The following is a 16,256-nucleotide window of genomic DNA, read 5'->3' as shown; positions in this document are numbered from 1 at the left end:
TAATTTGATCAGAGTTAAATAAGACAAATTCCTGTATTATGATAACGTAGATATTGTTGGATTTGGTTTATGAGGAAATAGAGTTAATTCTGATGCAGACGAATTGCGAGAAATTTTTGGTGCTTCTACAATAACAACGACACGCTTGTGCCTTGTTAAATAAATGTTGTTCGCACAAAAAAACACTAAACAATATCGTTAAGTGTAATCGAAGTTCCTTCGAGTGTTGTTCAATATATTTTAAAAAAGAAAATTTATGGAAGGCTGCGTTTAAAAAAATACTTAAACCACAGAACAAACGAATTGTTGCTGTCTGCAGATTCTGTAACTTTTGTAACTAAAAATCCTTCTAAATACAGTGTTTAGTCCCACGTCACCATTTCATACAACCCTAGGGCTGCATACCTCGTAGTATTTCAAATTGAGTTTGATATTACATGAGAAAACTGATATTAACCGTCCATGTGTATTTGGTTTGATTACACTATTGTATAGCAAAATATAGTGAATCATGAGAAATTTTCTGGGAAATTCGGAAATCCCCGGATCCCGGAAATGAATATTTGCAATCTCAGGATCCGGGAACCCCGGCAAAAGGTATTTCCCGGAATTGCAAACCCTACAACAAACGAACATTTATTTTTTTTTCCTCATCTATAAACGAACATTTATCTTTGTTCTTATTATTTTATGTTTCATTTTTATATTTTTGAATAACTCGTTGAGTTTACAAATATTACATAGGGTATCGTACGTCTTCGTCAGTGTTTTTTTTCGGCAGGTTTCTCCATAAGATTGCTGCAGAAGAGCTGCCGAAGAAAACCACTGATGAAGACGTTCGATACCCTATATTTATCTATTTTTGAAGTCATCGGTAACATCTTTTAAGCTAATATGTAATATATCGTACCACCGAATTTCGTGGACACCGAAAAGTTTTGCTCAAGTAGTGATGTCTCTATGTTCTTATGCACCAACCTAGAATTTTATTGTTGTTTTTCAAATCGCTTCTTCGTTAATTTCAAAACATACAGTCACATTAAGAAGCTATATCTAACAATTATTATGTTTCAATATTATTTCGATTCAGAAACTATGAGCTGCGTGTAAAATTTGGACACTGAAAACCTTCAAACAATAAAAGTAGCACACAAGCAAAGCAAAGCGATAAAGTTTCGAGAGTATAAGCAGTACCAATTTAACACTCGTTAAATCGTGATACAAAGCATTTCTTCAATCAATGAAATTTTCTAACAAACATTTTGCTCAAAGAGTCCTTCTGTATAAACTTCGAATATTATGGAAACAGTCAACTAAAAAAACTACATGCTTAGAATATTTAATCCTATTATCGTTGTTCGAAAGCCAGTCATGATTGCACTCCATATCGCATATTGAAAAACGATATCGTCATGATAATAGAATCGTTTAAAAAAGTTGAAGAAACATCTGAACACAGCCAGGAGAAGAAGCAATTAGATGATGAATTATTCCATGAATTCAGGCTATTATTAGACACGTCCAAATTTTGTCCAGACATACATTTTAGGGGGATTGTGGAATGTGCCTAAAACTATGCAACGTGATTACTCGTAGTAATAGCTCCGTGTGTTCAACTAATTGTATGCTACTGCATATTGTACACCGTCATATCTGTATGCTTAACTATAACTGCAAACTAACTGCAACATATTCAAATTAGACGAGTTGAACAATGCTATATTTATCACAGACATAAACCTCGGTTCAGTCAAGTCAGACGATAGGTAAAATAAAACATTCACCGCAGACATCAACCTCGTTTAAGCCAAACTGCGCGAAACAAACGTTGGAAACGAATCGTATGATTGTTCAGTGGTGAATATTTATGGTAAGCGTTAGAAACGGTACGAGTATTGCTCGGTTGCCTACAAATTGCGTACAATATAATACAGTACAACAGCTTGCACACAACGCAGTTGTGTTCAATATAGCCTACTCACCTGTATCGTTTAATAATTCTGGTATAATATAGCTCACTCAGTCTACTCACCTGTATCGTTAAGTAAATCTTGTATATTATTGTTGTCTACGTCACTCCCTTCTCCAGCAGCTGCAAAAGTTGAAAAAGATACAATTAGTACATAATTCAGTTGCATACAAGTTTAATTCATCAAGGGAGGAAAGAGACTCAAGGACGGTCGGGGTTTGTTTGTATATGCTTCACTCGATCTGGACCTAATATGCAACTATATAGGAAGACGATGCCGGTTTCAAGCGAAACAACTTATTATTGAACGGGATGTCCGATGGCACCGCCAAGCAGGGTTGCCACTAGGTTTTAAATAAAATCTCACAAAACGCAAATAAAATGTCATCTCGTGGGAAAAAGGTTAAGTTATTTTTTTTGATATGCATTGAAAAATTATAAAATTTCGTGCGAAATTTTCGGAAAACGGTTGATAGTCTAGCAAAATTAAAATTTATCTAGCATGACAGCAACAGATCTGTATAATAGAACACACCGCTTTTCGGGATGCGGAGATGTAGCAATTAGATTCACATGCAAATATTTCAATTAAACGATTTGATTCGCTAGTGTAGCAGCGAATGAATTTTAGCAAATATCAACTAATCATGTCTGCACGACACGAAACTTTTACTCATCTAGCATTATAGACAGCTAACTCCTAACTTATTTTAGCGCCAAAGTAAACAAAACCTTGACAGTGACCACTGCTACGGGATGTAGTAGCATCGCACAGGTTAGTAGAGAGACTCGTGTTGAAGTTACACGAGTGATTAATTAATACGCAGCGCCCTCGTGCTGTATCAGCTCACCCCCGCCGAACCTAATGTCGGGTTCCATTCGTGACTACTTTTTCCCACAATTTGAATGTATGAAGTTCCGAAAGATTTGATTGAATATTCACACCGGAGCTTGTCGGAAACGATTATCGGGAGGAAAAACAAATGCCTACAATAAGCACGATGTACATAGGAGGGTAGTTTTGCTTCAATACATTTTGCAACTTGCGTCTATTTGGAACCGACGGCTATGCTGATTTAATTTAGATCGTGTTTAAGCTAGACGGAAGTTGTGCAAAATAACAGTGAAAGTTGAATGTTCAGGTGCAAAAACCAGGTGGAGTTTGTGAATTGATTCTTCAATAGCATGTTTCAGCGTTGTAGCAGTATGCTACTAACAATCTTGTCAAATTTCGTTAAGTTGCTTAAGTTAAATCGAAGTAAGACAAGGTAAATTAAGTTGAGTTGGGAGTTCAGGATTTACATGTAAATTTCGATAGTCACTGGACAATGGAATATAGAAAGGTACAGAGATGGTTAGTGGCCAATGTGTAACTACATTGCAGTTATACCCTTGCTCAAAATGCAGCTGTATTTTCAATTAAACTTATGTTCACTGTTGTGTTGTAATGTTGAATAAAACAAATGAAAACTAATAATAGATTTAAATTTAAAGCCTATACCTTTCGCACCACAAGAAGGTTTGACGAAACAACGGGCTTCTACCATATTAACCAAGCAATGGTCCTCTGTAAGCGATTAAACCCAGGAGACTTTAAATGCCAATATCCGCACTACGCAAGGGCTTATTTATCACTTGCCTTAACAGACTTCAGGGTTCTAAGCACATGTCCAGGGATACCCACGAAAATGCGAATTGCCGGACCTTCAATCAAGTTTTGCACAACCTTCTTGGTCACTTTGTTCACCGCAGAACGCCAGTTAACTTTGAACTGCATCTCGTTGACAACGTGATCGTTCGTGTCTTCTTACCAAAACCAAATGTCAACATCAAACATAAGGCAGCATACTATGTACACACATCTTCGAAATGAGAGGTTTTTCTGATACACGATAAAAATAATACGGCAAACTAGAGTTGACCAGTTAACAGAAACACCATGTACTATTAAATACAGTTTTAAAAAAATCAGTTGTTTCGGGTCTAACTTCTGCGGTTTTACCTCAGCTAACAAATAAACAAAGTAAGGTGAATACAAAATGAAAATTTTAAAACAAATACGTGGCCTTCATTAGATGACAAAATGCTCGGAATTATACAATTTTATTAAACCCATGAAAAAAGGTAATAAAAGAAAGTCGGACTTAGAATATTTTTTCAATCTCAAAAATTACGATTTTTCATCAACATTCTCGAGTAAAATTTGCAAAAGTATACGCAAAAGTAAGGTTGATTATTTCTATCATTTGGGTACCATGCATGCACAATTAAAGTTTCGGTGACATATTCAAAAGATATTCATTACAAAACAATGTAATGGAAAAGAGATAGCTCCTTGAGGAGGAGGGAGTTCTAATTGATTAATAAGCCAAGATTTTTCGTGCATTATGGGAACTTTTTGAATAAATTCGATGATTGCCGAAAGTCCAGAGACCGAGACGTAATGTTTAACGCCATTTTCGAAAACAAGATGGCTTCTGATGTCCGTGAAGCTATTTAAAACTGATGGAAAACGTTGACAAAACTTTCCAAATTGGTATTTCTGAAATTAGAATAACGCTTAGAAATCGGACTCCGGTATCCAATAATATTTCATGTTCAGGAAAGAGGTTCCTGATACCTGAAAATCTGTGAAAATCGTTTATTTTGGATTCCAATTCACGACTTCCGGTTTTGGCAAAGCTGTGTAAAACTAAAAGATGTTCAAGTACGTCTCAATATTAATATATTTAGAACCTAGACTCTGGTCAGAAAACCAAGCTGGCATCTTCCAGTTTCCGGAAAGTTGTGGCAAGCTGATGGAAATATTCAAATACACCTCAATAATAGTTTTTCGGAACCGATATGATGCCTTGAAATCGAAAAGTAGCATCCGATGCAACTTTGAAGCTAGAGATTTCAAGTTCCATTTTGCGAAGGCAAAAAACACTCAAATATCGATATATTTTCGTAAGCAGTGTGACACCTACAAGTTAACAAATTACGTCGAAAAGATTGGGGAGATGATGCGGAAAATTTTTAAGCATAATTTGACTGGTTCGTAGCTACTTAGTTGGTTAGCGGTGGCTGTGGCGAAAATGTATCTAACCGAAGTCATTCAGACCAATGAGATAGAGAAATGCAATTTGAGTTCCTACACTGTAAAGTTGATCTCGAAGACATGATTTGTATTTTCGGTTGAACATTCTCAAAAATGTACTACATTTTTTATACGTTATACGTCGTCACAGATCAATGTATTCATAGGAATCCGTGGGGATTTATTAACGATCAGCGGATTTTTAAATACTAAAGTGGTTAACAAACAGGTATTGGTCTAGCTAGTTTAGTAAAGCGAAAAATGAACAAGGACAGAATGTGTGACTTAGACTTAGGAAAAATTTTCCTCATCCAGACGGGTCACGAACCCGCAATCTCCGATGTCTCCGTCATGGTATTTTGACCAATTAAACTATTGGGAAGGTAATCTCTTCTAAGAATAATATTGATCACCCTCTACTATTGTGTCCCGTTCCAAGCACGCCTTGGTGGAAATTATTTTTGTAACTGGGAGATTGTCTCTCTCATACTTTGTAATCGATCAGACAATTAAGTTGGTGGCGAATCTTCCACCATAAAATATGTTTTTCTATGTCTCACACAATCTGTCCTTGTTCATTATTCGCATCCTAGTGAAATTACATACATTACGCACTTTACTAAATTTAAAATGTATGTCATAAGACAAAAAATGTAATTCATGTAGTTCGTAAAGTAATCTAGCTCACTGTCCGTGGTTCTCGTGTCTCTGACTTACATAAAGCATGCTTCATTCAAAATCTGGTAATATTGTCAGTTGAAGAGCAGCGCCCCTAGTGATCTGATTTCAACTGTTTTAGCAACTATTAGTTTGCAAATCGTTCGCCTTTCTATGCTGAATGTTTCATCTCGAAACATGAAGTTTGAATAAAGTTGTGCGTGGAAAACGAAATAAGAGAATTATTCTGCTCACTCACGTCAAGAAACCGTCGACGCAAAATCACTGATATTCACCAAAGCGACGTACTCAAAAATTTCCGAGAACGGATGATTGTAACCCGGAAAGATCAGAGTATGTGTCGTAGTGGAACATACGCTCGGCAGCTCAACTGGAAGGTATTGAGGGTAACCAAGGTATTGCAGAAGGGTAACCAAGATATTGCAGAAAAATTTGTGCTAACAGTAGTACTGTCCGGAGGATCCACCTACGAGGAGGCTACAACTTTTTCGTGCCTGTAAGCAACCCATCAGAAAGCCTAAACAAAGACTAGTGGCTAAAACACGCGCTCGAAAGCTGCACGGAAAAGTTCTAACGAAGTTAAAACGTTTTTTGCTTATGGACGACGAAACATACATAAAGATGGATTTTACACTGCTACTCAGAAAAAAATTATCACCTATTTGCGACTAAGATCATTGCAATCCTCAATTGCTATATAAGCTCTCTTTATGGCCAACTAGCTGATTCCCGGCCGGCGTTGCTGCGCCATTGAGTTTACGACGACAACCGCATTTCTCTCAAATATACATTACATCAAATAAATATTTATTTTACCTCTACTTTCAATGACAATAACGCAAGTCAAGCTGTTTCAATATCTGTAACAAGCAGTAAATGTGGAGCTGATGATTGATAAATGTACTAACTGGGGAAATAGTTAATTAGAAATTTACAAAAGATATAGTCCAGCAGGTGGGACTCGAATCCACAACTTCAAATCTCCGGTCAGATGCGTTTCCGATTACACCACCGCAAGACGTATAAGTCGGCCTCGCTAAATAGCTATTTTGTATCGCTTATACACTTTATCGCACGTCATCATTTACTCAGTAGAGAGTGTTGTTTTTCAAGATGAACTATTAGACGGTTCAAAAATAATAAAGGTTATCGTAGCTCCCCCTCCCTGTAACAACGTATATGAGATAGATATAAATTAAAGTAATTGAGACATATACGCTGCTATACGACGTGTATTTACGTGATAATCGGTTAGGCGGTTTTAAAATTAATAAAGGTTGACAACATTCATCTACGCCCCTCCCTCCTCCCTCATCATCCTTCCTCTTAACTACGGCACTGAGATAGAGCAATGTCTCAAATAACAAAGTTATGTCCCAAAACCACATCTTATACTCAAAAACAACTTTATATAAATGAGCTTTTATGATGAGCTTTTTAGTAATTCACAAATAATGAGATATTATACACCCTCCTACTTACTATGCCACTGAGATGCAGGAAAATCAATGTTATAGAAACATATTTGAGAACTCACATTACAAACGGCGATCAATTTATTTTTTTCCCTTGCCACGCTTATGGAATAGGTAAAATTCAAAGTCATTGAAATACAACAGCTACTATTGGTTTTTCACACCGAATTTAATACTGATGGATCCAGCAATTTTAAAATCATCAAAGGTTGACTATGCTAATCCCCCCCCCTTTCTCATCCTTACAACGCCTCTGAGATACAAAAAGGTCACCGGACAATAACGTCGCAAAAATACATCTTAGACTCAAAAACATCTGTATATAAGTTTGCACGGTTATCGTGGACAAGGTTGTTAATCGATAATTTATCGTAAACGTCGATAACGATACCGTCTGTTATCGTTATCGACGATGACGCTTACGTCTTCAGACATTATCGTCATTGTCAATGACAATAGCTACTGGACGGCATCGAATCAATAACGTTTGTTTATTACTAAACACTGCAATACCATCTTTTGCTTCATTAGATATATCATTTAGTTGCATTTTCAATGCAAATATGACAATGCTACATACCTTTCTATTCGAATTTATGCTTCAAAAAGCGCCTCATAAGTTGAAACAATCAAAATGGACCAAATGTTGACAAATATGGAAAAGTTTCTTCCTGTTGCCTAGTGATGTTTCGTCTCCAACCCTCCGAAGTGAAAAAAACGTTTTCTCACCGATAACGTCTAGTGACTATCGTCATCGCCAGTATCGTTAATGTTTGAAGACGCTATCGTCATCTTCAATAACGATACCATACGTTATCGGTAACGGCGATGACGATTATCGACGATAATCTATCGTATTAACAACCTTGTTCGTGGAGGAAGTTTCCACGTTCATGAAACACACATTAACCCCCCTGTGCCTACGCTTATGAGATAGAGCAAAACTAATATTTTAAGAATACTCCCCGTGCACGAAAACCACTATGTACTAATTTTCACGGTAACCGGTCCAGTAGTTTTTGAGTCTATAGGGAACAGACAGACAGACATTCGCATTTATAGATATAGAAGAAGAAGAAGATAGATAAGTTAGCAATTAAATTAGTTGTAAGTTTATTTCCCTTATTTGACAAGTAGGTTTAGATTCCTACGAATGATAAGTCCTAATTGCGGAAGCGAACAAATCCTAATTATTGAAATTGCAAATTTCTAACAGTGTTGAGACGTCACCATTTATTTATTATTTACTAATCTTTATCATAAATACTTGAGCTACTAACAAACCCCTCCCTCGAAAAAAATGTTTCCTAAGTCCAACCAACTCCTAGATAGAGCTAGTTTATTTGTCCCGGATTAGCTTAGCTTAGCTTGACTGACATATTATTGGTTGCACATATCAATGGTTGCACTCCGTGATTGATCCGAATCAGTAAAATTGTACAGTGAATCAACTGAATGGGGTTGGGAGTGATCGACCATTCTCATTGTACAAGTTTTAGTGACTCAATACTTTGAAGGGTCAACAACGACGCCGGCCACGTCCTTGCAATCAGGTGGGAAGAGGGAAGGAATGTTAGTGTGACCCTTGCTATATGGAGACCGTGTTAACCTCTGCATCTCCACAAAGGTCACAGGAAGGAGATTTTTGTTAGTAGGGAAGGGTAAGTTGAATCAGGATTCGCTTTGATAAGTGATGCGTTCATACATATAATTTATACCCGGCTTTATTGAACTTTTTTCGGTTTATTCTCCGTTCAGTCGACTGATTAGAGATGCGCTTTATATTTGGTACATGTTCACACTAACAGACATTAATAATGCTGTAGGGGCCACGCGTGAGTGATTTGTTTGACTAGAGCGAAAAATTGCTTAGTTTCCTAATTCAAGACCGATTTCAACCAAAAGACTGGATCTGATTTATATCGACACACCTCATCGTGATCTGATTTATATCGAAGGCTGTTGGAGCCACTCAAAAATTTGTGGGGTTTGGGAATATAAGTTGTCATATTTAAATTTTCGGAACCGAGTTAAACCAACAACATTAAAATCTATTGTTGGGATCACATACGAGTGTGTGTGGATGGTCTTGACAATATCAGAAGTGTTTTAGATTCTATGATTTGAATCCGTTTTAAACCCACATTAAGGGATGCATTGGGGCAAGGCACTCGTGTGCGTGGTTCGTATCACAAAATATACAAATATTCAAGGAAACAAAATGAAAATATTATTTAAATCGCAAATCAGAGAAATCACACGGAACGGTAAAATGTTACATTGAAGTAATTAGTTTACATGCGATTTTTTTTTCTCATATAAATCGTTAGTCCTTAGGGATATTACATTCAGTCTGTTGAACAGGGTGAGGAATAATTATCTGTTTTTTATTTCAGATTTGACAGATGTTGAAATGAGCTTACCTATGCAATTTTTAACTTGTTTATGTGTAAACAAAACCACGAAATCTATTTCAAAACAGTGTGCATTAAGTGTCATAATAAAGTCGAGTCCAATACGCAGTGCGGTGATCGAGTTGTATAAACAAGGAAAGCGTCCAGTAAGTATCGCTAGTATGTTAAAAATGCCTAAACAAACCATTAGAGACGCTATAAAACGATATAGGAAATTTAGTGGACCGTTCAAGAAGAGGCAGAGAAAGAACCGCTAGGACCGTTGAGAACCGGTTAATTATTCGTCACCAGATTAACCGTGATTCTAGAAGGTCGATTCGAAAAATGGCAAAATCATTTAAAATTGACCCGAAATCTGTACGAACTATTCTTTACAAGGATTCAGGATTACGTTGTTACAAATTTTCAAAAAATCATTACCCAACTGACAGGATGGAAGAAAATCGGTACCGAAAATCGAACAATTTTATTCACCGATGAGAAAATTTTCACTGTGAAGCAATTTCATAACCACCTAAATGGCCGTCAGCTTTTACCTGAAGGCTCTTCTAGGCGTATGAACATAGCTCGATCACATCATCCAGTTTCGGTGATGGCTTGGGCGGGAATTACTTCTACCAGTGAAACCCCCATAATAACTTTTCATTGAAAAGGGTGTAAAAATCAATCAATTTGTTTACCAAAAGCTTTTAACCGACACAGTGACACCTTGGATACATGTACATTTCGAAAAAAACTAAATGGACATTACAACAAGATTGGGCTCCATCGCATGGAGCGGAAAAACACTGGAACTCTGTAGCAGACTTTTTCCGAGATATTTAAATAAGATTAATGTTGAAGGCCCCTCTCTTAACTTTTTTGAAATCTGTTCAATGTAATATCAAGAGTGTAAGCGATACTCAGAGATACATTAACAATTTGGCATCACATGATCCTCACCCTCTTGCGGGGAGGGGGTCGCATTTGACTTTATCGAAAACACGATGATTCTGTCTCATAGCTGAAGCGTGATTTTTATGTTTCGACCGGTCCTGGCCAAAAATGCAACCCCCTCCCCGCAAAAGGGGGAGGATCATATGATGCCAAATTGTTATTGTATTGTTGAGTACCGCTTACAGTCTTGATATTACATTAAACAGATTTCAAATAAGTTAATTTAACGTCGAGATGAACCTTATTTAGTATTGTAAGGGAATTGGGGCAAATTCGACATGTTGCTGACATTTTACGTAGATCAGACACCTACCAATCGATTTCTGAGACTTTTTTACATAAGATATAATTTGACCCACTTTTAGATATTAGCGCATTACCATTAATGCTCATACATACTCGATATTGTTTTACTCTGTGAAATATACTAAAACCATGCAAAAACCGGTTTCGTAGAGTCACCGTTTTGAGCTCAGTTTTTGTCCGATTTAAGATCTGTTTTTTTAAATATGGGTAAGAAGATGCTACTATGTGGGCAAAAAAGCAAAGCCTTGGTGCTACATTCCGATTCGGAACTTGACCTTTTGTTTAATTATACACAGACTTCGCAGCCGACTGTTTAATGTACAGGACAATTGCGGGGCTGGCGCTACGATCCTACTGACACTAGCAGTCTTTCCCGAGCCGAGACTCGAACCTACGACCTACGACGGCTTGTTAGGCCAGCATCGTACCTCGAGACCATCTGGGAGCGGAATATGTGGACAAACTCATAGAATTTTGATGTTTGATCTTAAAACAAAATGGCGTCGAAAATACATAAAAAAAATCGATTTCTCAAAAATTCAAAATGGCGCTGTTGTTGCCCCTTAAGTTGAAATATGTTCAAACTCGGGGATATTTAGTTTTGCATCAGAATACACAAATTATATATAGAAACCAAGGCAGAAAAAAGTCAATTTTTGTTGCACTGTGTTTAGGGAAACGATTGAAGGCATGCGTTGAAGCCAAGGGTAGACATATCGAGTCCGCGATGTAAATATTACAAACCATGCTAATGTATCTACATTTTGTATGAATATGTTGTTGTTTAATATTGAAAGAATAAAGTTATGATTAAAACATTGAACACGGATAATTTTTCCTCACCCTGTATTTAAAAAATGACACTGGGTAAAATTTTAATAACGCGGGTTATAGCCAGCTTATTTGTTCCGGATTCTATATGAAGTAAGCTCTATATCTTGGTCGACCCTGGTCAAGATGCTTTTTAAGCTTATCGTCAATTTTCGACGTAAACAACAAACAAACAAATTTCTTCATAAAAAACAGAGAAATGCAACACAAATAAAATACTGCGAAACAATTATTCATTAGTTTTAGCGACACTTTATTCCCGAATTATAGGTTGTTCTAAACGTTCAGTTTAACTTTTAGCAGGGCTTTAGTAGAACTGACTCAAATATTGGAAATAGAAAAAAGTTTCCATTGAATTTTACAACAAACTTATATTAAACAATATATTCAACGAGAGCTTATATTAATTCCCGAACATGTTTTGATACACAGCCAGCTTTCAATAAATCCTCCGATGGTTTCAATCCGACTTTTAGTTTCTATTAGTTTAGTTCCTATCATTCTCATTGCAAATAAACATTGTCATTAGACATATCGCCTCACAAACATTTATTCTGTCATTTGTTTTAAAAACGCACCATTCAAATCATTCCCCTTATCATAAAATTCGCTCAATCACAGGGGCATGCACCGAAATGAACAAATTCAAGAATCATTGCTTTTTATGGTCATGATATAATATAAAATAAACATGATACGCATGTCACTCATTCAGTTTCAGCAAACAGATGAATTATTTGCCATGATAGCCACTAATTACACGTAATCAGATCATTTTAAATGTTTATTGCTGCATGGAATTTTGTTTTTTTTTTCTCTCTATTTCGATCCTCTTGCATGGGTAAAAGCTGGTAGTTGAGCGCATAGTGAAATTCTCACTGAAGTTGCCTAAAATAAAACCTGTCCCCAATAACAGCGCCTCAGGGTATGAGCCACTTTGGAAACACCACGTGAATTTCATTGAGCTATTGCTTACATGACACCTATCCAACTGCCATTGCATCATAGTTGCACTTTCCTGCTACTTTGAAGTAAACCGTGTATCTATCCCCCACATTCGCGAAATGTCGATCAAAGTCACACATATGGCAAGGTTGTGGCTGCTCCGTGTAATACTGGAAGCATTAATTAAGGTCAATCATTGTCTCGATTAGATAGCAGCACTACTCCATTCGGCACAGTTATTAGGGTCCCCGTGCGATCCTTATGCAATTGCTTCACTTTCTTCGGCCGAAACCAAGTGCGAAAGTTCATGGGACATTAACTGTTCCGCATTGTCTTGTCCACGTGCTGCAACCACCGAATTGATACAAACAATCGATAGAGGGGCCACCGAGTCCGGCAGGCCTCCCAACCCGGCGACTACACGCGACTAAACAGTTGTGTAATCTTGGTTGCTTCTCTCATATCGAGTGGATCGGATGCGCGTACACAAAGGTCCGGCCGGTCCGTTGCAATTCAAGATAGTATATGCAGAAGTTGCGGGACCGACAGCAGGGCCTTTCCCGAGTCTCTGCTAGGCTAGTAGCACCTTAACAATCACCCATCTGGTGTGCCGGTGATGGCGTGCGGTATCGTAACTGAGGCGAACATTTTCGTGTGAATCGGTTTTAGCATTCATATGTTGGTCAGTTGGCGCACGGAGTTTCGATGATCGGCTCAGTAATTTTAATGAGACCGTATAACTTATGTAACCTATTGACCAAGTTTCCCAAATCCTAGTGGTGTTTTGCTTATGCTTGATGTGCTGAATATTTTCTTCCGGCGTTTTTGGAAAGGTAGCTCAACTGCGACGTTCATTGTGATCACCTGGAGAGGTTTGCATAAATTGAGTAGAGGGTTGTCTGACGCACCGCCGCTTCATTGACGTTGGACTACGCAAATTATTATCCATCAAACTCTTCGATGATACTGAACTTTCCAAGCAAACTCTAAGCCTGAGATACACGAGGAAACTCTCGAAATTCACTTTTTTGTATAATAACGATAGTGTTTATGTGCAGTAGCCGGTTAGATAGCACATTGATACTGTGCGAAATTAGTGCATTTTTCGATTAGGTTTGAAACCTGCATAACCAATGTGTCTCAGTTATGATGCGTTGTTTGTGAAATTGTGTTATCATATTTACTTTATTGTGTTTTGTAGTAGAATTAAATGGAAACATTGCCTATCCTCAATATGTAATTCCATTCTACTGTTTAACGTTAGTTTATTGAACCTTGATTTTGGTGCCACTGTCAAAGCGTCACCAAGCATCATCACTTTGCACAGTAGGGTAAAGAAAGGGATGATTCATGGGTCCACTATTTTAATCAGAGCCCTTAGAACCAGGCTCCAAAATGGTCACGGTAGAACCACTTATCAATGCGATAATAGCCTTCTTTTTCCTCTAACGGGGGAAACGCTCGCTGTCTAAATATATTCTTAAACAAACATTGAAAACGAGTACTCGCCACCACGTATTTTGACGTTTTTTTCTAGTAATGAGAATTACGCACGTTGTGTGCGAAAATTTTGGGTATTACCTATTAGAGATGGTCGGGATTGGCTTTTTTCGAACCCGTACCCGACCCGTACCCGATTTTATTCCCCCGTCCCAAACCCGAAATTTTTTTTTTCGATCAAACTCGAACCCGAAACTGTGAAACCCGAACCCGAGATTTTTTTGGGGGCGATTTCTTGTATCAATTTGAGGCTGCCCTAAAGCTTCGAGCCTCGGATGGTATTGACGAGGAGTTTTGGACTGGAAACGTGTCGGAAAGCGAAGCCTTGATACTATATTGCGAAGAAAATAGTCTTCGCGACCAACTGTTTAATGTACAGAACAACTGTGGGACTAGCACTACGATCAATTAACCAACATTCTCTCCCGAGCCGAGACTCGAACCTACGACAACTGGCTTGTTAGGCCAACATCGTACCTCGAGATCAAATGGAAGGGTGTTAACCATAACTATTTTCGGAGATCGATGAGGTTAAGTTTTGACCTTGTTTTATTTATGAATTAATAAGAGCACTCAGAAGAATCCAGAGAGTCAGTATTATTATCATTATTGTTAGTACACTTTACTCGCATTATTGATTGAGACAGATTGATTAAGATGAAAATGTCGGATCCTTTTACTTAGAATTTGCTCTAGAGCTTGAAATCAATGGATCCTAACTCAATAGCAGCCTTTTGAAAATGTTGCGATTACAGGCTACCCTAGCAAATTTCCGTGAAAAGTTCGATCGGTACATTCGAAAATGCTTATTTCTCGCTTCTGCAGCTTCTTCAGAAAGAAGTTCGGAGAAACGGTTATTACTCCCTGAATAATTGGTCTTCCTAAAGAACAAACGTATTTTGTTGTTGTTGAATAACTGAACTTTCTGAAAATGAATACATTTATGCTATTAAAAAGGTGTATCACCATGCTTAAAAAAATCCAAACTTTTTTCTTTTTTTTTCGAGCAAACGGGTATATAATCCCTTAACACTTTATACAGAGTAGAAGACATTGAATACCAAAAAAAACGAATGTGATGCTGAGAAGTTTCAAAAGTGTACTCTGCGAACTTTGATATTTTTATGTCCAGTGATGGAAACGAAACGAATCGAATATGATGCAATCATCGTTTAATCTCCACATGTACACATCATGAAGTGTACAGACCGCGACTAAACTTGAATACTCTCAACACATAATTGCCTTAACAGTTGCCTTAACGGTGAGTGTCTTGTCATTTCTCTAATATACAGGTTCCCTAGTGCGCGGGTTTCTGGGAGAAAATAGACACATGACTAGACTACATCTGCTCTGAGTAGCGATTCGCTCGTTGCGTTTGTCTCTCCATATGCCGGTCGTTAGGGGTACAAATGATAGCAGTAGAAGAATATCATGTCGCCTGACCAGCAACAGAGGTGTGGTGCGGTGAGAGGGAAAGTATGGGGACTTCGGCAGCGGTTGACTTGAGCGAAAGTAGGAGAGCATACATTGTCATTTTCTTTCTTTTTCTGACAAAAAATCATATTCATGAGTCAAATGAGTAAGAACATAACAAGATCTGATCGCTCTGTGTAACAGAGACGAATAACTTCATATACCGAGTTGTGCACATTAGGAACTAGACGTTGTAGTGTACACTAACGACAAGCAATATTTCGTAGAAAGGAAAGCAAAGAGAGTGAACCAACACCGATACTTTGTTATTCGCATACTGACGACGATGTCAACGCATCTTAGGCCTCTGCCATGGTGAACGCGAACGCGAGCGATGGGGCGAGAAACTTGCCGTAGGTAAATGAACAGCCATTGGCCCTGACGACTTTGTTGATATTGGTTTGGTTTTTACTTGCGAGAGTGAAAGAGGGAAATATTTTTGCTTTTGTTTTCACACATAAATTGACAATTGCATATGAGAATTCGCGTAGGTGCGAACAGCCTTAAAAATCTCTTTTACTTGTGTCAGGGCCAATAAAGAGAGCTGTTTATTTACCTACGGCAAGTTTCTCGCCCCATCGCTCGCGTTCGCGTTCACCATGACAGAGGCCTTAGGCTTGCTTTATATATATATATATATATATATA

At 37.7% G+C, this 16,256-nt stretch overlaps 1 protein-coding gene across 1 annotated transcript in view; it reads right to left on the bottom strand.

Moving 5' to 3' along the window:
- The window catches only part of LOC129717217 (optomotor-blind protein), a 219,182-nt gene that overhangs the window by 99,203 nt on the left and 103,723 nt on the right, over nt 1-16,256 (bottom strand). The window contains exon 3 of the mRNA XM_055667072.1: nt 2,033-2,092. Within this exon, the coding sequence (XP_055523047.1) occupies nt 2,033-2,092 (60 nt within the window). The remainder of the gene's footprint in view (nt 1-2,032; nt 2,093-16,256) is intronic.

The sequence above is a fragment of the Wyeomyia smithii genome, chromosome 1 (genome assembly GCF_029784165.1).
Source record: "Wyeomyia smithii strain HCP4-BCI-WySm-NY-G18 chromosome 1, ASM2978416v1, whole genome shotgun sequence".
In the NCBI taxonomy this organism is placed as follows: Eukaryota; Metazoa; Arthropoda; class Insecta; order Diptera; family Culicidae; genus Wyeomyia; species Wyeomyia smithii.
Note: the sequence above shows the minus strand (reverse complement) of the source record. Positions and strands in the feature narration are given on the sequence as shown.